The 20,492-nt window shown below is 46.6% G+C and overlaps 1 protein-coding gene across 1 annotated transcript; it reads left to right on the top strand.

The window, feature by feature from the left end:
• Positions 1–605: 605 nt before the first annotated feature.
• HSBP1 (heat shock factor binding protein 1) lies at positions 606–4,722 on the top strand. The gene is made up of 4 exons (XM_053953176.1): positions 606–683; positions 1,123–1,189; positions 1,794–1,913; positions 3,340–4,722. The coding sequence occupies exons 1-3, from the start codon at positions 639–641 to the stop codon at positions 1,910–1,912; spliced, it is 231 nt and encodes a 76-aa protein (XP_053809151.1). The 5' UTR covers positions 606–638; the 3' UTR covers position 1,913; positions 3,340–4,722.
• The last annotated feature ends 15,770 nt before the right edge of the window (positions 4,723–20,492 follow it).

Below are 20,492 nucleotides of genomic sequence, written 5' to 3'. Positions count from 1 at the left end.
TCTCAGGGTTGTTTATTTTTCCTTATCTATAACATTCTTTCTCTGACCTGCCGAGCTCTGCCTAGCAAGGAGGCCATGGCATTCTGAGTGCCCTCTAGGGTGGTGTTTACCTTTTATATCAAAAGTTACATACAGTGTGTTTATAACAATGCACCAATAGACAGAAGGCTAATTAAAAAGAGAATATATCAATAACCAGTAAAAGACAGAAGGCTGATTAATAAGAGAATATTCCAATAACCAATAGAAGACAGAAGGCTGATTAATAAGAGACTATACCAATAACCAGTAGAAGACAGAAAGCTGATTAATAAGAGAATATACCAATAACCAATAGAAGATAGAAGGCTGATTAATAAGAGAATATACCAATAACCAGTAGAAGATAGAAGGCTGATTAATAAGAGAATATACCAATAACCAGTAAAAGACAGAAGGCTGATTAATAAGAGAACGACGCAACTTTGAGCCGAAATGTAGAAAGAGTGAAAAATTTAAATAGAGGTGCGGGATCTGCGGACTACCAGGGGACGGGCAAAGGACTACATTTCCCAGCATGCCGCGGGGCGGGCGCTCTCGCGAGAGCCGGCGGAAGCGGCGGGGCGCGGCCCGGAAGTGGAGCCGCCGCCGGAGCGACCATGGCCGAGACCGACCCCAAGAGCGTCCAGGACCTGACGGCCGTGGTGAGCGCCGAGGGGCCGGGGCCGCGCTGCAGCGGCTGCGGAGAGCCAGGAAAGGAGGGGAAGCCTTTCCTGGATGGGGCTTGGAGCGGCCTGCTGCGCGGGAGGTGTCGCTGCCGCGGCAGGGGGTGGAAGGGGAGGGTGCCTTCATCCCCAAGCGTTCCGTGGCACCCCGGAATTCCCTCAGGTGGTTGACAGGAGCATGGAGGCTGCTGCCGTGGGCTTGGTCCTGGCTGGGGAGCGAGGGAGGTTTCTAGACCTTACAAATGTTTCCTGTAAGCGTCAGTGCAGCTCTTTATACATATATATAAGTAGCATTTTTACCTATCGATATAGCTATACTGGCGGGTTTTGAGCTCGGCAGTGAAAGAGCAGTGTAGTTATTACAGGGTAGCAGCCTCTGAAGGAAACAAACCATTTCTTTTTTATCCCTTTCCTTTAGGTGCAGACATTGCTCCAGCAAATGCAGGACAAGTTTCAAACCATGTCTGACCAAATAATTGGAAGAAATATCCTTTTCTAAACTCAGATGGGGGCGGGATTACAAGTGGCACGAAGTCTGTTTGTAACCAGTGGGGTTTGTAAGATAAGTTCTGAAGTGGCCATAAGTGTTTGCTGAGAAAGCTGTAACGATAAAAACAATGAAACCAAGGCAGTGCTACCCATTGTTAGAGGAATGATCTCACTTCAGTGCTGGGGCTGGCAAAGGAAGGACCTGGGGAGAGCCCAGAGGAGGCTCCAGGGTGGTCAGAGGGGTGGAGGAAAGGCTGGGAGAGCTGGGGTTGTTCACCTGGAAAAGAGAAGATTCAGGGTGGTTTAATTGTGGCCGGGAGGGAGCCCACAGGAAAGGTGGAACGGGAGTGTTTATAGAGCCTGGGGCGACAGGAGCGGGGGAATGGGTTCAGACTGGAGGAGAGCAGGCTGAGGCGGGATTTTGGGAAGGAATTGTCCCTGTGAGGGACCCTGGCACAGCTGTGGCTGCCCCGGCAGCGCCCAAGGCCGGGCAGGACGGGGCTGGGAGCAGCCTGGGCTGGTGGCAGGGTGGGCTGAGAGGGGTTCTGGGCTCCCTGCTGAGGCTCCCAGAGGCCCGTGCTGTCCTTGACCCCCGGGCAGTCGATGACATGAGCTGCCGCATCGACGACCTGGAGCGCAACATCGCCGACCTCATGATGCAGGCGGGCGTGGAGGAGCTCGAGGGAGAGAACAAGACCCCAGCTTCCAACAAGGGCTAAAGTAAACTGCCTTCCTGGCCTTGGAGCAAAGCCCTGGGCGTTTGGAATTGCTGCTGTAACACAGAGGGAGCTGCCCCTTTGCTTTGGGAGCTGCTCTTTGCTGTGGGAGCTGCTCTTTGGTTTTGGAGCTGCTCTTTGCTTTGGGAGCTGCTCCTTTGCTTTGGGAGCTGCTCCTTTGCTTTGGGAGCTGCCCCTTTGCTTTGGGAGCTGCCCCTTTGCTTTGGGAGCTGCCCCTTTGCTTTGGGAGCTGCCCCTTTGCTTTGGGAGCTGCCCCTTTGCTTTGGGAGCTGCCCCTTTGCTTTGGGAGCTGCCCCAGGAGTGGTGCAGAGGGGGATTGTGCTGGAGAGGGAGAGAGCATGGGCCAGTGTCACTATTGGAAATGAGTATAGAGAAGCTTGGTGAATTTAAGAGAGAAAAAAGAGTAAGTTTTATTTGTGCATCTAGTATTTATGCAATTCTAGAGGTGACCGTGGATTGGAGGATGGAATTGCCACCTCTCCATCCACACTGGTCAAACCAACAGTCTATCATTTCTCTCCTCCCACAAAGAAGAAAGTAAAACAATCATTATTTACATGAACAGTGCATGAGAATTCAAGTAGAAATAGGTAAACAGATCAGAAGGCTGAAGAAGTTTTATGAGAACTTTAAAACTTTCAAAAGAATTATAAAGGAAAACTCAGCACTTTTAAAAATCAGAGCAACAGGCCAGGGAGGGGAAGGGAGCACCAGGAGCTGCTGAGGGGGCTCAGCCTGGAGCAAAGGAGGCTCAGGGGGCCCTCCTGGCTCTGCACAGCTCCTGCCAGGAGGGGACAGCCGGGGGGGTCAGGCTCTGCTCACAGGGACAGGAGGAGAGGGAACGGCCTCAGGCTGGGCCAGAGCAGGCTCAGGGTGGGCAGCAGCAGGAATTTCCCCATGGAAAGGGGGTCAGGGATTGGAACTGCCCTGGGAAGCCCCAGGTGGAGCCCCAGGGGCTGCTGAGGAGGAGCTGTCCCTCAGCTGTGAATTCCTCCTGTGTGTTATCTAGGAGCTTGCAGGGAGCAGTGACTCCCACACAGCTGCCAAGCTGCAGGTCCTGGCTGTGTGGGAGGGCGCTGAGGCATGAGGCAATCCATGTCCCAGGGCAGTGCTCCCTGGAGGAACACAATTCACCTTTCAGTAAATCTCTATTGTGTTATATGATCTTACAGCTTTTCTCGATTGCCCCCTCGCCCCTATATTGCAGTAGGCCTGTGTTTGGAACAGATATATTCTTGCTTGTTAAGGTATCTATTTTTGTGTTACTTTGTTAAAAACACACATTATTACTGGCTTCATTGCCCTCAGTGTCATTTCCATTAGCCTGAATACCACAAATGAAAATCTCTGATGAGCATGATTCTCTTAATTCTCAGTAATCTCCTTTCTTATTATTTTTCCCTCAACAGGTTGCCAACAACTGAAGATTAAGTAATGGAAGATTACTTTTTTTTTTTTTTTTCTACAAATCCTTGGAATTAAAGAATGGCTTTTTGCAACTCCAGTGTGTGAAAGCATTTTTATATTGTTACAGAGCTTGCATTCCTAATGTACATTGTATAGTTGGGGCAGGGTAGTTTCTATTTTGGTTTGTGTACTGTAATTTCACTTTTGGAATTCTTGTAATGAGGATCACCTGGTTGTGTTATTAAAACACAGATCTTATGGATCTCAACTCCTGGGTGGATTTTCTTGTGGAGTCACTTTTTTCTCTTTCCTGTACTTTTCTAGATGTTTCATGTTTGATAGCTCAGCATTTAGTGACTCCCTCCAAATGGGAATCTTGCCTTGTCCTATGTGAGTTTGTGGAGTGAAGCACAAGATTGAAACTTAATTAATTGCATTAATTGTAGCTCTGACCATCAGGCACTCACTAGTTGAGGATTGTGTTGTCTTTCATACACGTAACAAAGGTGATTTTTGGAAACAAGAGACACTGAACATCAAATCCACCTCTCCTGCTGCTGGTGTTACCTGAGCTGTGTGTTCCTGGAGCATCGTGGAAATGCAGATTTACCTTGAGAGACGTCTGAGCAACCACTGCCACCCCAAGCTGTGACACCTGGGCAGACAAGGAACTGTTAACAGAGCAATCTCACTGTGGGACTGAAGGTTTTTGACACTGTCCTCTGGCATTACCTTTGGTCAATAACTGGGATTGATGCTGGACAGAGCAGGGATGGGGTTTTGGGGATGTCTGTGTGGGGTTTCAGTGGGAATCACTGCCTCGTTGGACACAACAGTTTGCTAGCAAAGCAGAGATACATGAGGAATAAAAAAGGAGAGAAGCCAGGTAGATTTTTACAGCCTTGCTTCTCTCGGAATAACAACTTCAAAATATTTGATTTTTTTTTTGTTTGCTTTTCTAATCATACCCACATCTGTGGGCCTGGAGCGTGTACTTACTACATTTTGGCCATGGAAGGTGTGTTTGGTAGAGCCTGTACTGTGTCACTTGTGAAGAAAAATTACCAATGTCAGCTATTCCTGACAATCACTGCAATGCTCCTCCAGCTTCAAATGCAAATTTCAGCAAGCACTAGTGGCAGGCAGCAGTTGCAGGTGGACCCCACTTCAACTGCTCCTTAAATGCCACCAAAATTAAGCACTTGAGTGCTGTGAAGGCAATATGACAGGTCATTTTTCCAAACTCGCTGTCATAAAAGCTCATAATAACGGGGGAAATTTTGTGAACATGAGAAATGTATCAATATGCACTTGTAATACCAGCCTTAGGTCCTTTGTAATGTCATTTCAAAAAAATCTAATAAACGGTTATGTGGTAACAAAGAGTCAGGTCATGTGTGTTAACAGCACAATCTAGCAGAAGTGTATAATTATGTGGGAGATTGTGTTTAGTTGTAAGTTACAGAAAGACTTTAGCACAGCTGCTGCTCACAGGATAGTCTAAAAATCCAGGTGTGCTCTGTATAATAAAAAGGTGATGATCCATGCCCTGTCAGATCTGGACTTTAGCAGCTAATTAGAATATAGGAAAAACATGAATTAAAATAATTAATTTTAATAATTATGCTATATATATATAATAATTATATAATTGTAATATAATTACAGAAAATATTAATTAGAATATAGGAAAGCATATTAAAGTGGATAATCATTTTGTATGATGTTTATACATGTACATTATCTTATTACACACGATGTATAATGTTACAGGTCCTCATCTGGCTGTGTTCCTCCCAGGGCACACATGGTCAGTGCTGAATTTGCCTGCACCCTCCCCTGTGCAGCAGCAGTAGCCCTGCTTTCCTCAAGTTTATTCTGGCAGAATAACTTCCAGGGAAATTATTTCAGCTTTAAGAAGCAGCTGTATTTTTCCAGTCACTGGAAAGATTCCAGTTGTTCAGTAGGGGTATTTTTCCCTCATAAATGTAACACTTCACTGATTTTAGCTGCTCTTCTCTGCACCTCCTCTGGATTTCGATTACCATCCTCTTCCAGCCCTGCTTCTCTTCCTCTCAGCCTTCAGAGCCCCATTTCAGCTGTAGATGCTGGTCTTGTTATGAAAAGCCAGGTGTCTGCTAAGGAAGGCAGGAGCCTCCCCTGAAGTGGAAAATGTAAACCCCCTCCCTCTGAACTATTATAATTTTGAAATTAAGGGGCTCTCAGACAAAGATAAGAGTTCTTTATTAGGAAAAACAAAAATAAAAATGCAGTCATACAGAACAGCACTGCCAGAGTCAGAGCAGGCCCTGGCAGGCTGTGGGTCAGGGTGGTGGCAGCAGTCCCATTCCATGGGGGCTCAGCCCTCCTGCAGTGCCAGCTGTGCTTCTGCTGGAGCAGGATCCTGGACAAGGCTGGAGTTTTCCTCTGAAGCTCCAGGGCTGCTGGAGATGGGCCTGGGCTCCCTCTGGGAATACAGTGGGGCAGAAAGCTGCTCCTCTGGGAATGCAGTGGGGCAGAAAGCTGCTCCTCTGGGAATGCAGTGGGGAAGGAAGCTGCTCCTCTGGGAATGCAGTGGGCAAAAGCTGCTGTGGTGTCCCAGAGTCTCAGATTGTGTCCAGGTAGGAATGTTTGGCTCCTCCCCTGGGCCGAACATCTCCCCATGGGATGATGGAATTTTCTCAGCCATGCAGGGACACTCACTGGCCCATGAACAGAAAATAATTAATAATTAATGGCCCATGAACAGAAGAGATCTCCTGGAGGGAGGATTGGTTGTGGGAGAGATAAAGAAAACTGCCCAATGAACAGAAATAACTGCCCCACCTCTGACAGATGGCAATAGAACACACACCCCCAGCCACATCTTGCACTTCCAACCTAAGACAATGCTCTTTCACAGAAGATCTGCATTAGGAACAGCAAACAGAATCAGTGCTTTTCTGTGACAGAAATTAGGAGTGACCTAATGCAAGTCTTCAGCCACAGATTGTGCAGGCAATCTTTAACAGCAGTGCTGGTTTTGAATTAAGACCTGAGAACTGAGAAATAAGTCAAATATCACAGGAGCTGTGTGGCCTGTGTATTTTGCACTGGGCAACACAAATAAATTTGACACTGCTGTTTCATCTCTTGTGGTTTCCTGATTCCTGTCTTTATAGCAGGAATGTTACTCTGGACAGAGGAACAGCGTTCTAATAAATGCATGTTTTGAAACACTTCGGCCTACTGATACACGATCCAGAACTGTGATATCCTTAAGAGGATTTTTCATTTAATCTCTGCCCTAAAGACAATGTACAGTAAATAAGACTGCAGCTTTCAGCCAACAGCATCTGCTGCAGGCACTGAATGAGGCTGGAGAGAGCCAGTGGCACACTGACCTGTGACACTCACCCCCTGCAAGAGGCAGCTTTGGAACCTCCCTTCCCACAGGGTGAGCCCAGCTCCCTCAGGGCCAGGGAAGTGCCACTGCCTGCTGTGGGGCTGAGGAATTGTTGGACTCCATCCTGCCACTCTGGCACTCTGGTTTTGGCAGGGAGCCTTTGTGCCAGCTGATGTTTCCTGTCCTCCTCTAGATTTACTCTCTCAACACCCCCAGGAAAGTCCCCTTGGTTCCCTTCCTTGATACCTTGTGAGGGCTGGCCTAGAACAGAGGCTGGGCAGAGTTACAGCATAAAGCAGGGATTTATTCAAAGGATCTCCTCCATGGATCCACCTTGGGCAGCACAAGAGCCCAGCCAGGGCTGCACCCAAGATGAACCAAAATGGTCCCAAAATGCACGAGCGCTCCCGGGGGCTCTCACTGGGATCAGCTCTGCTCCATTTGCACCTTGCAGTTCATTGTCCCATTCCAGCTTTAGCCCAGGCACTCCCATCCTGCTTGTTTTTCTCTCTCCAGCCCACGCTGTTTGTGCTCTTGGGACTGAGGTTTGGATCATTTGTCCTTGGTGCCCAGCTGGAGCAGGAATTGTTTTGTCTCCCTGCTCTGTGCAGAGAGCTCACCATCCCCTGATATGAAGCTCAGAACTGCACACCAAAGCAGCCCAGAATGTGAAAAATATAAAAGCTAAAACCTGAGGTGTCATCCTCAGGTGGCTGAGCCACAGAGAATTGGTTTGCCAGAGGTTCCTGTGGAAATCAGATGTCACCTGCCTGTTCTCCAAACCCTGGGCAAGTGCTGGAGTCACTCCCTGGCCCTTCCTCCAGACCTCAAAGCTCATGGAATTCAGTCCTTCATACTGTAAATCCGTTTGGCACTGCCCTCCAAAGGGAAATGGTGTAGATTCTGTAATTTGGCTGGCAAACAGCTGTAACCACAGCCAGAGCCTCTGTCCAGCATTTCCCTGACGTTACACCTGAGTCTGCAGTTTTTTTTCTGGAGGTGTCCACATGGAATTATTTAATGAAAAGCTTCTCTTTCCCCGACTTTCTAGCAGAGAGTGCCTTCTAGTGGCACAGTCAGTGCGAGGAGCAGCACTGCTCAGATTAATTACTCAGTTACCTTTAATGTTGGGGCTGTAACGAGCCACGTGCTGCTGAACCGTGGGGATTGCACAAGGCACTGAGGATGGTTTACAATTCAGAAAATGAAGAGGATGCACAAATCACTTCCTGGGCTTTAAGCCTCAGTGTTTTGAAAAGACCTAATGCTTCCTGAGATATTTTTTTTCTCACACGGATGAAGAGTTAATGAAATTAAATCAGGAAAATAAAGAATGAGACTAGATACTTTACCTCTTCTAAACATTCTGAAATTAGAAAGGTTAACCAGGAATTGTATTCCTGAAAAATGTGCATGTGATAATAGAATGTGCTCTTTTACACTGTTTTGCTACAGACCTGACATTTTTATTTGTGAAGTTCTTGTAGTTAGATACAGATATAAAAGTGGCTTCAGTTTACAGAGCTGTGCAATGTGCAGTCCTTGCTCGATAGATCCAATCCTGTTGGAATTAACAGCTGGAGAAGTGGTGGAGTTAATTTCTCCAGAACTGCAGGTGAGCATGTGACAAGTGTGGCTGACTTGTGACCCTTCTGTGTCCAAAGGAAGGGTCTCATCCTGCCCTCTGAATTCCCCTGGGAGCTCGGCCCAGACAGCACCAGTGCTGCACAGCGTGTTCACAGAGGAGCCCCTCTGTGGTGCAGCTCAGCGTTCTGTCACACGTGCTGTCAGGTGGAAGGTGTTGGCCCAAATGCCATCTGGTGGCATCTGGAATATCCTCATCCCAGCTGGATTGTGCACAGCACCTGTCTGGTGCCCTGCCAGCTGCCATCTCCAGCTCCAAGTGTTCTCCTCCAGTTTTACTTTTTCCTCCTCAGACCAAATCCTTCATCTCTGAGGATATGAATTTCCCAGTAAATGAAACTTTCTGATTTCACTTGTTTCTCTCACAGAAGTGTTTTCTTCTGAGGAGCAGCTCCTTGTCTCTTTGGTTCCTGGAGGGGAGGATGAGGTCAATGGCTGAAGGAGTGGAAAAGACAAACCTGTCACCTTTTCCTGTTTGTCCACAGTCCCTTTGTGTCCCAGAGCTCTTCCCTCTTGTGGGAACCCAGCACATCCCTCTGGCTGCCCTGGCTGTCTCCAGACCCTGGCAGGGGGCTCAGAGACCTTGGCACAAAGTCAAAAACACCCGTGGCTTCGATTTTAGCCCGTGGAAAAAACTGCCAACTCTGTATGAGGAATTACAAGCCACAAGGGTTTGAGTAGTGTGGTAGTTGAACAAACACAGGGTGGAAAAGTAGAATTTTAGGGTTTTAAAAGAAGGGGTACAAGGGGACAAGATGGAGGAATTTGGGTGTGTCCTGACCTTCTTCTCCTTCTTCTTGCCCTCCATGTCTTGTTGTGATGGTGACACTTTTCTATTTGGTTTTAGGTAGAGACACAGTGTCCAACATCAATGACAGATATTGGCATGTTATTGTAAACATAGCACACGTAGTTTTTGGTATAAAATGTAAACACCACCCTGAGGGCACACAGAATACCATGGCCGACCTGCTGGACAGAGCTCAGCAGGGCAGAGACAGAATGTTACAGATAAGGGAAAATAAACAACCTTGAGAAGCCGATCCTATGCACTCAGACTTCTTCTTTGGTTGTGTGGGCTGGGAAACGAGGACTTTTGCCTTCTCGGGGTCACCTCGATGCCCAGACCCCTGAGGCCTCCGAGGCCCAGAGCAGCAGCAAAGTCACAGTCACAGAATCCCAGGATGGTTTGGATTGAAGGGACCTTAAAGCTCATCCCAACCCTGCCATGGTCAGGGACACGTTCCACTATGCCAGGGTGCTCCAAGCCCTGTCAACCTGGCCTTGAAGATTCTTGTTCTTCCAAACATGAAATTTATGGAGCCCTGTGTTCTTCCAGAGAAGCAAAACAACAAACTGCATGGAAATTTCTACTGTCTTTACACATTTGTAGCCTCGTCAATCCAGAGTGTTTAAGAAAATCCTGCTCCACCCCCTTGAAAGCACTGAACAAAGTCACTGCTTCACACATCACACAAAATTAAAAACAAATTTATTGAACCCGAAGCGTATTTAAAAACCAGGAGGCTTTTCATGCCGTAAGTTATTTAAAAACATCTTTGAAACTCCTCCACAGGCTGAAGTTAAACAATTAAACTGCATAATTACATTTAAAAAGCAGCACCAAAAATGTAAGTCATTTTGTCACAGAGGCTGCTCCAGCGTGGTTTGATTATTTAATGTTATGCTCCAAAACCAATTTATACCCTATACCCTTGATCTCTGTTTCAATTTCAGGATGTTAATGCATGCACCATTGCTGTATTAGCTGATAGGGCAGAACAAATACTTCAGAAAAAAGTCATGATCAGAATTTGAAACCTCTCTCAGCCATGTTTAATCCCCAAATGTTCTCACCTCGCTGGCTTTTCCTGCTGCTTTTGCCCACTGGAAGCCCATGTTTTATACCTGGAAAAAAATTATTATTTAACATCAGTACCAGATGAATGCAGAGCTCTACAGGGAGGATGGAGGTGGCACGACTGTTAAAAGTTGTCAGGCATCAATTAAATCTCTTCAAGGTGATCTGTCACCAGCAGCCTGTGTAGTGACAGAAATTCCAGGATCAGACAGCTGAGGCTGCCAGAGATTTCTGCTCATTCTTCTCTTTTCCTCTTTGTCTGGCTGTGCCCAGCCCTGGGATGAGCAGGAGTAAGGGATGGGGTCACTGGTGCAGGGTTTGCAGCCCTGACACAGCCCTGGGCTCTGTTCTTTCCCTGGATAAACACGAAGCACTCAGGCAGGGTAAATGATTCTGTATTCCCAGCCCTGGCAGAGGAAGGAGGGAGATTCATGGGGAGGGAATTCATTTACTTGTAGGGATTTAGCTGGCAGGCAGTGCTAGCACGGAAGCTGCCATGCCTGTGTCATTAATGCTTTATTAATTATTAATTTATCAATGTGTAAAGCCCATGAAGTGACTCATTAGCTTTTCCTGTCCCTGCCACTTTGTGTATAAACACAGTCTAACACTGAAATCTGCATTCCCAAGCATCCCAGACCCAGCCCTTGCCCAGCAGAGGGACGGAGCACACACCTGTGCTCCCTGCAGCAGGCACAGGGGGAACTGCCCCTGCCTTCCCAAATTCCCTCACAGGGAAATTTCCAGGAGGCCCAGGGAGATGGGGGCAGTGAATCCCTGCTCACATCCCAGCTGGGTTAGACACAAATCTTTCCCCGCCTTCAAACAAACATGTAGGTGGAGTTCAGTGCCAGCCACCCACGGGGCAGCGCCCATTTCAGGTGGCACAGGGACTGGCACTGAACTGGGATTTACGGAAGAAGGCAGAAGTGATGTGTGAGCTCCACAGTGCAACAACAACAACCTTTTCTGTGTCTGCAGCAGGGCTGCTTCAAAAACCCTGCTCAGTAAGGCTGATTCCTATGAAAAGCAGATAATTTGGAGGCAGCTTTGCCAGGAACTAAGTGAGCAGTTATTTTCACTGTGAACTCCAAATTCGCTCTTAAAGACTTCCCGGGGTTTATATAATGAATCTTCACTCTTAGGGTAGAAAGCTTTCATTTTTGGTATCAGTTAGTCTTTTTCTTACTGATTTACAGCTTGTCTCAGAAAAGGATGGAAATTTCTCCCTACAGCAATCTCTCAAAAGCCAGAGAAACAAGTGGCTCACTCTTGAGAGCAAAATCCGTGTATTTTCCATGAAGCTTTGCTGAGCAAAGGGACTGTGACATTTTGCAAAAGTTCTGCAGTTTCTCATTTGTGAGTTTGCTGGCCCCAAGTTGGACAACTCCCTGGGGGCTCCCCTGGCAGGGGAGACCCTCCTGGAGCAGTTCTGTGTCAGGAACCAGAGATGAATTAGACTTTTTCAGTCTTCAGCTTCTGTTTATTGTTATCTTATCAAAACTTCAGCACTGTCTGCACCAGACTCTGCGTGCAGAAAAACAGCACAAAAATGGCAAATAATCTCTTGTTACAAGGCCTTTTAAGTCTAATCAAAAACTAAACTACCCAATTAAGAAGTGACACCTAAATTATTTTCCTTTCTAAGCAATAACTGACCCCTACAGACCCACAATGTGGATTTTTCTACCCAATTACAAGATACCACCAAAACCCCAGAAGAAGGAAGAAGAAGAGAGAAGAAGGGAACTCAAGACCTGTACCCTCCATCTTGAACCCATCTATAACACACTAAAAATCCTAAAACCTAAATTTCTCACCCATGTGACACACTACACTACTCTCTACAATCTCTACAACCTATTTCACACTTTTGTGGTTTCTCGTTTACCTTGAGGCTTTGGAAGTTTTCTCCATGAGTGAGGGTCAAAGTCAGTGCTCCCCTGGGGGTCAGGACAGCCCAGAGCAGACAGAGAAATATTCCCAGTGCCCTGGGTTTCCACACTCGTGCACAAGATGGGAAGGGATGGCAAAAGTAGAGAGCTGTCCTTCCAGTGGCCTTGCCCAAGCAAAGGGAACAGCTGGAGTGCCTATCATTAGCAGGCAGAACGCCTCTGCAGGGGCACATGGCTTGAAACCCTGAGAATTCTGCATGATTACAGCTGAGCAACTCCTCAAAAATCAAGCAGAAAGTTTTCCTGAGGGAGTTTATCTAGGAAAAAAAAAAATTGTTTACACTAAGGTTAGCACGCATTAACTGAGCCTGAGTAGAAAAATTGTTGTTTGGAGATAAACAGAGAGTTTCAGCTCTCGGAGGGAGGAAGGGTTGAGGGCACACGGCCTCGCTGCAAGGACTGGGATGATAAATGCTGCACCCCAGGGCACTGCAAACTGTATCTGCAGCTCCAAGGTGATGGGTGAACAAGCACTCAAAACACAGCAGAAATGTATAATTACTGGGGATTTTCATTAAAGATGGGAAAAGCTGTGACCACACAACTTCGGCCAACTCAAAAACTGATTTTTTTTTTTTGTTACGGGGGCAATTGGTGGCCACAAACTCACCATAACAGGGATTTTCTAGCTCTGTTTGCTCTAATTCTATCTTTAAAAGAATAGAAAAAAAAAAACACCAACCAAAAAAAAAAAAAAAAAAAAAAAACAAACTAGAAAGTACCTGGAGAAGTCAGCTGCCCCTCCGTGTGCTCCAAAGAATAACTCTGCCATGAGGTCTGACAGGTTTAGTTTAACTCTTACAGATGCTCAGTCATAGAAATCCCAGTGGGTTTGTGATCCTGGAGCACTGCAGCTTGACCATCCTCAAGGATGATGCTCATCCTGTGATTCTTTGGGCTTTGGATGCTGCATGCCAAGGTCAAAGACCAGAAGCATTGAGAAGAGGTCAAGCAGGTCAACTTTTTTATTTTTATGATAAAAATGGCTCTTGTACTTTGTAGGAGATCCTGCAGGTTAAACTTTATCACAAACTAAATCCACACATTGTAATTCCCCAGAATTGTTGCACAAATGTCACTAGGAATTTTATTTAACCAAGGAATTTGAACCCATGACTAAAAATCCTTTAATCTTCACCCAAATATCTCTTGCTATTTAAACATCAGTCCATCTTACTCATTACCATGTTAAATCCTCCTCCTGTGGTAATGTGATCTGATTTGATTCCTACTGTGCTCCACTGCCTGGAACTGAATTGTCAACTAGTGGCAAAAACCTTGCTAACACAGGAGATATTTCTATGGGTTCAGGAGCAGAAATAAGTTTTTTTTTTGTTGGGTTTTTTTTTGTTGTTTTTTTTTTTGGTTTTTTTTTGTTTTGTGTTTTTTTTTTTTTTTTTTGTTGTTTTTTTTTTTTTTTTTTTTTTTTTTTTTTTTTTTTAGGTTTTTTTTTTTTTTTTCCCCTGAGCAGACTGGTGCTACATTTCTATTACAGGAGTTTACTGGAGTGGAAGCTTCAGAATGAAATTAGTCCAGATTTTTGGGAATAAACTTAAATCACACAGATCTTCTCCTTTAGCCATTGCTTTGATTTTTCAGGTGTAGCTGCTGGAATTGATTCTCTTCTGAAGGGGTCACATGGGCCAGACCCAACCTAACCCTGAATTTTGGAACAAAACAGAGGCAAACTTCCTCTCCTCTACAGCCTTTAGCAAGATACTTCCACAACCCACAAATGTGCAATTGTTCCACTGGAATCAGAGCCTCCAATCCATTGGTTTTTCCTGTTCCAAAGAGCAGGCACAGATTTATTGCCTGAAGGGAAGGAGCTGAGCAGCACTAAAGCATTCAGAACCATCAATGCCAGAGCCTGTGGGAACAGAAACCTCCCAGGTTACACAAGCAGAGCAAATCTCACTCACTTCTCCTTTGGTGTGCACAGCCTTTAAAAACACCCAGGACAGCACTATTCCATTAATTAGCTATAGAAAGCCTCAGTGTTTGTTTGAGTTTAGAATCAACCTGCATTTGCTGTGGGATTTTGGCCCACCAAGAAGGAGATCCTGTGTTCCCTTCCTCTCCCAGAACAGCTGTGATCTGGGTGTGTTTGTAACTGGGAAGTTTTACAGCCACAATATCTGCAATAATCGCTCACAAATCGCTCAGAGTTGGGCAGAACATTCCAAAACCCGATGGAAATGGATGTGATTTGGATAAAGATGTGGCATTTTCTACGAGCCCTGTCAAACAGTCTTCAAAGTGACACAAAACCATGGAGGAGAGTGGTTGGGATAAGGTGATTCCTAAATTGCTTGTGTGGCTATTGTGTTGCTGTCCATGATTTACTGTCAGTGCGCTCAGCAGCAGACAGAGCCCACAGGAGGGCTCAGAAAGTGCTGCCTTAGACAGTCATTTATAAATCGATAAATGCACCAGATCCTCTCCCATTTCCGATTCAATCGCACAGCCAGGCTGAGTCGGGGCTGTAGATGGCACTGTCCCCTCTGCAAAGAAGGCAGATCCGTGCTGAGGGAGCTCTGGAATTGAAGCACAGCTGTGATCCCTGCTCCTGGTGCTCCTTAGGTGCTCAGATCCCTGCTCCTGGTGATCAGTCGGCTCCTGGTGCTCACGGGGTGCTCAGATCTACTCCTGGTGCTCACGATATGCTCAGATCTGTGCTTCTGGTGCCCACATCCCTGTCCTGGTGCCCAGATGCCTGTCCTGGTGCTCAGATCCCTGTCCTGGTGCTCAGATCTGCTCCTGGTGCCCAAATGCCTGTCCTGGTGCTCAGATCCCTGTCCTGGTGCTCAGATCTGCTCCTGGTGCCCAGATCCCTGCTCCTGGTGCTCAGATCCCTGATCCTGGTGCTCAGATCCCTGTCCTGGTGCTCAGATCTGCTGCTGGTGCTCATGAGATGCTCAGATCCCTGTTCGTGGTGCTCAGATTCCTGCTTTTGGTGCTCAGATCCATGTCCTGGTGCCCAGATCCCTGCTTCTGGTGCTCAGATCCCTGCTCCTGGTGCTCACGATATGCTCAGATCTGTGCTTCTGGTGCCCACATCCCTGTCCTGGTGCCCAGATCCCTGCTCCTGGTGCCCAGATCCCTGTACTGGTGCCCAGATCCCTGCTCCTGGTGCCCAGATCCCTGCTCCTGGTGCCCATTCGGTGCTCAGATGCCCTGGAGTCAGTGTCTCTGTTGGCCTCAGCAGATGGCAGCAGCCAGGGTGGCTTCCAGGCTCAACAGCCCAGCTGTAGGTTGGGTATGGACAATCTGCCTCCCCAGGTTCCTGAGAAATGGAAATTGGGCTGAGTGGCTGTGGTGTCTTTCATTCCCAGTCCCAGAGTCCCTGCTCCTGCCTGTGCCCAGTGCCCAGCCCAGCAGTGAACTGTCCTCCAGGCTGTGCTGGCCGGTCTCTGGGTGTGTCAGGGGTGACCCTCTGTGGGTGAAGTGACACCTCTCACCTTTTCCTTGGGCTTTGGGGACGTGCTGTGCAAATTATATAATTAAACAAATGAAGACAGGACCCTTCAGTTTGTCCCAGCCAGTCTCCTCCTGTGTGCTTCCCTTTTTCCCAGCTTTCTTTGCTGAGGGCAGTGACCCTCTGCAGACAGACACATTCCACTGGAAGCAGCCCTGTGGATGTGCCCTGTGTTGCATTTTGGGGTCAGACTGCAGCCAAAATTCCCCCTGGTGTTAAAACCGAGCAGAATGGGATCCTTTACAGCAGAGCTCCAAGCCAGGACTAGGCTGAACATCAGCTATGGATAAAGACAACAATCAGAAGGGATTTTACTTCCTGTAAATTTGGTGATTTAAGTATTAAATCAGGCAGGAGCTCAGCAATGACATTGTGCTGGTGACCAAACAGCAAGCAGCATTTCTGGCCCACTTTGTCCTATAAAAATAAACACAGAATATTTCCAGCTTCTCTCCAAGCAAATCAAGAATCTGTATCATCTTTTTGTTCCTCTGGAAAAAAAAATTATCCCAGAACAAATCAAAACCAACTCACTTCCACGAGGCAGAATCAGAATGGTGTGAGGGAATAAATCCTTTATTCTGGAGGGCTGGCACCATGAGTGAGGTGGGATGGATGGGTGTGTTGCTGATCTCCTCCTCCTCCTCCCAGCTCAGGTGACAGTTTGGAATATTAAAGACCCATAACTCCAGGGGTGGTGAGAGAGGGAATGCATAGGAGAAAGCCACAGATCACACTGTTATCTCACTTTTGGATGATAACAGCCTTCTTCCTTCCTATATGCACTAGGATTTCAAACTTTGTCTTGACAAACACGGGATGAGTACAATTTCTGATTACAGTGAAAGTCAAATTTATGCTGTACTCTTATACCTGCACTGTCTCCTGACAGAATAAGTGATCAAGAGGGATGATCTTCCACCCATCATGCTGCTCCTATTTTTCCAAGCAAAGCCAGGAAAGAATGGCAGAGTCAATGCTCTTCTGCTGAGAATTCACCCCTGTCCCTCAGGGTTTTGGGGTTTCATGCCAAAAAAAAAAAAAAAAAAAAAAAAAAAAAAAAGCAAGCCTCCAGTTCAGTTTTGAATAGGGATTTTTCAAAGTGAGCTCAGTCTGCCATGACTCTTCTCATGATACCTTGCCTCTTTTTTTTTTCCACATCAGCAACTTTCTAATAGCAACAGGGAAGAAAAGAAGAGCTCCATAAAACAGTATTAAAGAAGGAGGCTCATTGGTAATTAGAGTGGGAATGGAGATAAAGGAACACTGGGTAAAGCCTGCTGCAATGCCTCTTTGGGACATTTCAAACAGTTTTCTGAAATAACATTTCTGCCTTTCTGGAGCTAATTACACACGTGCCACACACTGAGCAGAAGGCTAAATTAATTGGGAGAACAAAGGTGATTTGTTGTGGGTTGGAATGAGGCCATGGATGCTTTTTTCCCTAGTGGGAGAGGAACTGATGACCTCTCCGTGTTTGCCACGGACAAAAGATGGGATGCAGGAGCTGAATCTGCATCTCCACCCTCCCTGTGCCAGCCTGGGTGCCACTGAGGGTGGATTTGCAGGTGGACAATCCCTCTGCCTTCCTTTCCAGTCCCTCTCCATTCTTCCACCATCTGGCAGTAGATTGCTTCCATCAGAGCTGCCAAATCCAGCGTGTCAATATTAATCACCAAAGCCACAGTGGAATATTTGTGAGGCCCACACTCACGTTGTGCCTGTCAGATTGATCATCTCCTCTGAGCTGGTTCTTCAGAAACAGCTGGAGGTTTTTAAACACCTTATTAAAATAGAATGGAGCAGCAGCAGCTGGAGCATTTCAGAGAAGAGTGGGCTTTATGCCAGTAAATGTAGGACTTGCCAAAAAGCAGGTGGCAGCTATAACTGCAACTCTCTACAAGAGTGCTGCCCTTCCTGTTGTATTTATTGATCTGGACAGGCAATATCGTGTGGGACAGGTATTGAATACTTATTTCCTCTTCCCAGCTTGTCAGAAGTTGCAAATATAAACCATGTGTTCTCTGACTTCCAGAATGTCTGCTGAAATATGAAGCAAATCAGTAATTCTTTCTTCTGATCAGGTGGGGGGGGAAGTATAATAAAAAAAAAATCCTGCTGAACACTTGTAGAAAGTCAATTTCTCTCAGGAACAAGAGAGACTATACTGGCAAACCTGGAAGCCTTTCAAAAAAAAGTATACATTTCAGTTTGAGGTGTTAATGCTTTCATGTCAGAATACACACATGCAGTTGGTGTCTTTAAACTCAATTTTATTCCCTCGTGAGAAAGATTTAATTGGCCTTAAATAAGAAATCACTGTTTTACACAGCACCATCTACCACTTGATACCCACGAATCCATGTCAGGAGCTTAAATTACAGGCAAAACACTTGCTAATGAGCTAATGTTTTGCAAGAAATATTTGAACTTCACCACTTTCCTGTCCAGCAGGACATGGTGTAGAGGGAAGGCAGATTTCTTGGGCAGCCACGGTGTTGGTGAGAGAGCAGGGCTGTTAGACAGAATTGTGGCCCTTCATTTCACTCTCAGCATTTCCCTCTAATTCACTGTTTAACTTCGGGGAAGACACTTAACCTCTACTCGCCTCAGCTCACACGTCTGTAAAACAGTAGATAAGTCACCTAATTCACAGGGATGTTATGGAGATTAATTAACTAACGTCTGGAAAATGTCTCCAGATCCTTCTGTGAAAGGCATTATAAGGGCAAACGATAGCAGTATAAGCGTATGCAAAAGGTTTTATCACTTGGCACAGGACGGGTTGGTTTTATTCTCTTCCCTCTGCAGCATCACCGAGGGTTTTTACTGGGACCATTGCCTGGAGCAGCCCCGGGCAGCTTCGCAGAGCACCATTATCTCCAGTCAAAGGACATGTTGTATCAGCCTCGCTAAAACTGTATTTAGTTACTCCCTGAGCGTGCTTGCAGATCCCCAGTGCGATCAGAGCCCTGGCAGGCAGCATGCTGAACGCACAGTCCTTGAAAACAGCCCTTGAATATGTAAGAAAGCTGCATCTATTTAACATCAGAGATCTCTCTGAGCTAATTTAATTGAGCTGACGGATGTGCTCTGCAGGGCTGCCTTCTCAGGGCCAGCCCAGGTAGAGGCAAAGCCGGGGCTTGCCCTGGGCTGGGGCTGCTGTGAGCACCAGCCTGGCCACCTTGCCTGGCTATTGCTGCCTCCTGCCAGCAGAAGGGCTGGCACGGGCTGGGCTGCTGTCAGCGACCCCCCCCACCCCAAAAATCACACTGCCAGCCCTGCCCCTGTTTTCAATTGCCATTGCAGTTCTCTGAGCCAAGTCAGACCTTACTTTGATCCCATTTTGCAGTACCCACAGTTGCTGCTCTGTGGCGATTACCACATTGAATGGGAAAAAGAAAAAGGTGGGGCAGAGCAAGTGGGGAAATGATCTGCCCTTCAACAACACAATCAAAATAATTCCCAGAGTCCCTCGTGCCTGGCATCCTAATTCCCAGATTCAGCTGCTTCCTACCACATTTCACTGATCTGTCTTGGTCTACCTGCTTTTTCATCAACATTTCTTGTGTTATCTGATGGAGCTTTGACCCAGGAAACTGAATTCCACGATGTTCCCCTCTCCCCTGAGCTCAGCATGCAGTCTGACATGCTCCACTCCCCTCCACTTGCTACCTGCTTTAAAAGCCAATTTCAAGTAGAAAAGTATCTGTCACAAACATCTTGTTTTCAGCTGCAGCATGGCACGTTGCAGTAAATTTTTCTGTTAGGAAGAGATCTGGATAGCTTTGTTTTAAAGCAGCTGTTTACCTTCCCGAGCTCTTCTGATTCAGCTTCCTCTTTGAGCAGGACACCTGGAAGGGCAAGGGAATGGGGAGAAAGAAAGATTTGGTCACAATTTAGAGTCATTTGTTCCTGTCAGAATTTATGTGAGCTAAATCTCAAACCTGGACAAGCCTTAATAACTATCATATTTAAAGTCCAACTTTACAGGGGAAGACTGCACTGCCCAAGGAGATAAGTAATAGAATACAGAATAGTTCACCTTTCCTGTGCCCATTCATACCCAATCCAGCAAGGACAGGCTGGGGCTGGCCTTTCAGAGGATACATGGCAGGAATTTAGCAGCCTGGAGCTAATCCCCTTGGACTGAAGTGCTGCTAATTGGGGTCCCTGCAGGATGAAGTCACTCAGGAAGTCACTGCCAAAGTCAGGACAGCTGGCTGCACTGCCAGCCCTGTGCCACAGCCATGGCAAAGCTTTTCTTTCCCCTGACCCACCCAAAAGCTGCTGTTCCTGCCTGCTTTATCTTTGCAGGGTTTGCTTCAGGAAAATGAACACCACTGAGACAGGAAGGTGAAAGGGAGAAAGAGCAGAAAGTGTGGGCAGGCAGGTTTGCTGTGGAGTGAGGGGCACAGGGGGTGGTGAAGACAAGAAACAGAGCCAAAGGTGTCAGAAATGGAAACATCCTCACCAGAAAGTCAGGAATGGCTTTAGCATATTCTCACCACTGTAGACTGCTAAGAAATGAATGGCGCCAGAGCAAAGCAATAATTGACAATGAACTCTTCAGAAACTGGCCATAAACAAAGAAGCGTCTCCCATTACCAGCTTCTCTTAAGTTCAGAGCTTCCCTGCTGTTCTGGTTTGAAAGCAAAACCAGGGAGAGACTCCAAGTCAGAAATACAGTTTATTGGGAAAAGGGAAAAGACACAAAATACATGCAGTAATACAAAAGTAAAACCACTGACAGAGTCAGAATACAGCCTGACACCCCTTTGGCCAGCGTGTTGGTAGCAGTCCAAATTGGAGTGGCTGTGGTCCTCCTGGAG

The sequence above is a fragment of the Vidua chalybeata genome, chromosome 11 (assembly GCF_026979565.1).
Source record: "Vidua chalybeata isolate OUT-0048 chromosome 11, bVidCha1 merged haplotype, whole genome shotgun sequence".
In the NCBI taxonomy this organism is placed as follows: domain Eukaryota; kingdom Metazoa; phylum Chordata; class Aves; order Passeriformes; family Viduidae; genus Vidua; species Vidua chalybeata.
Note: the sequence above shows the minus strand (reverse complement) of the source record. Positions and strands in the feature narration are given on the sequence as shown.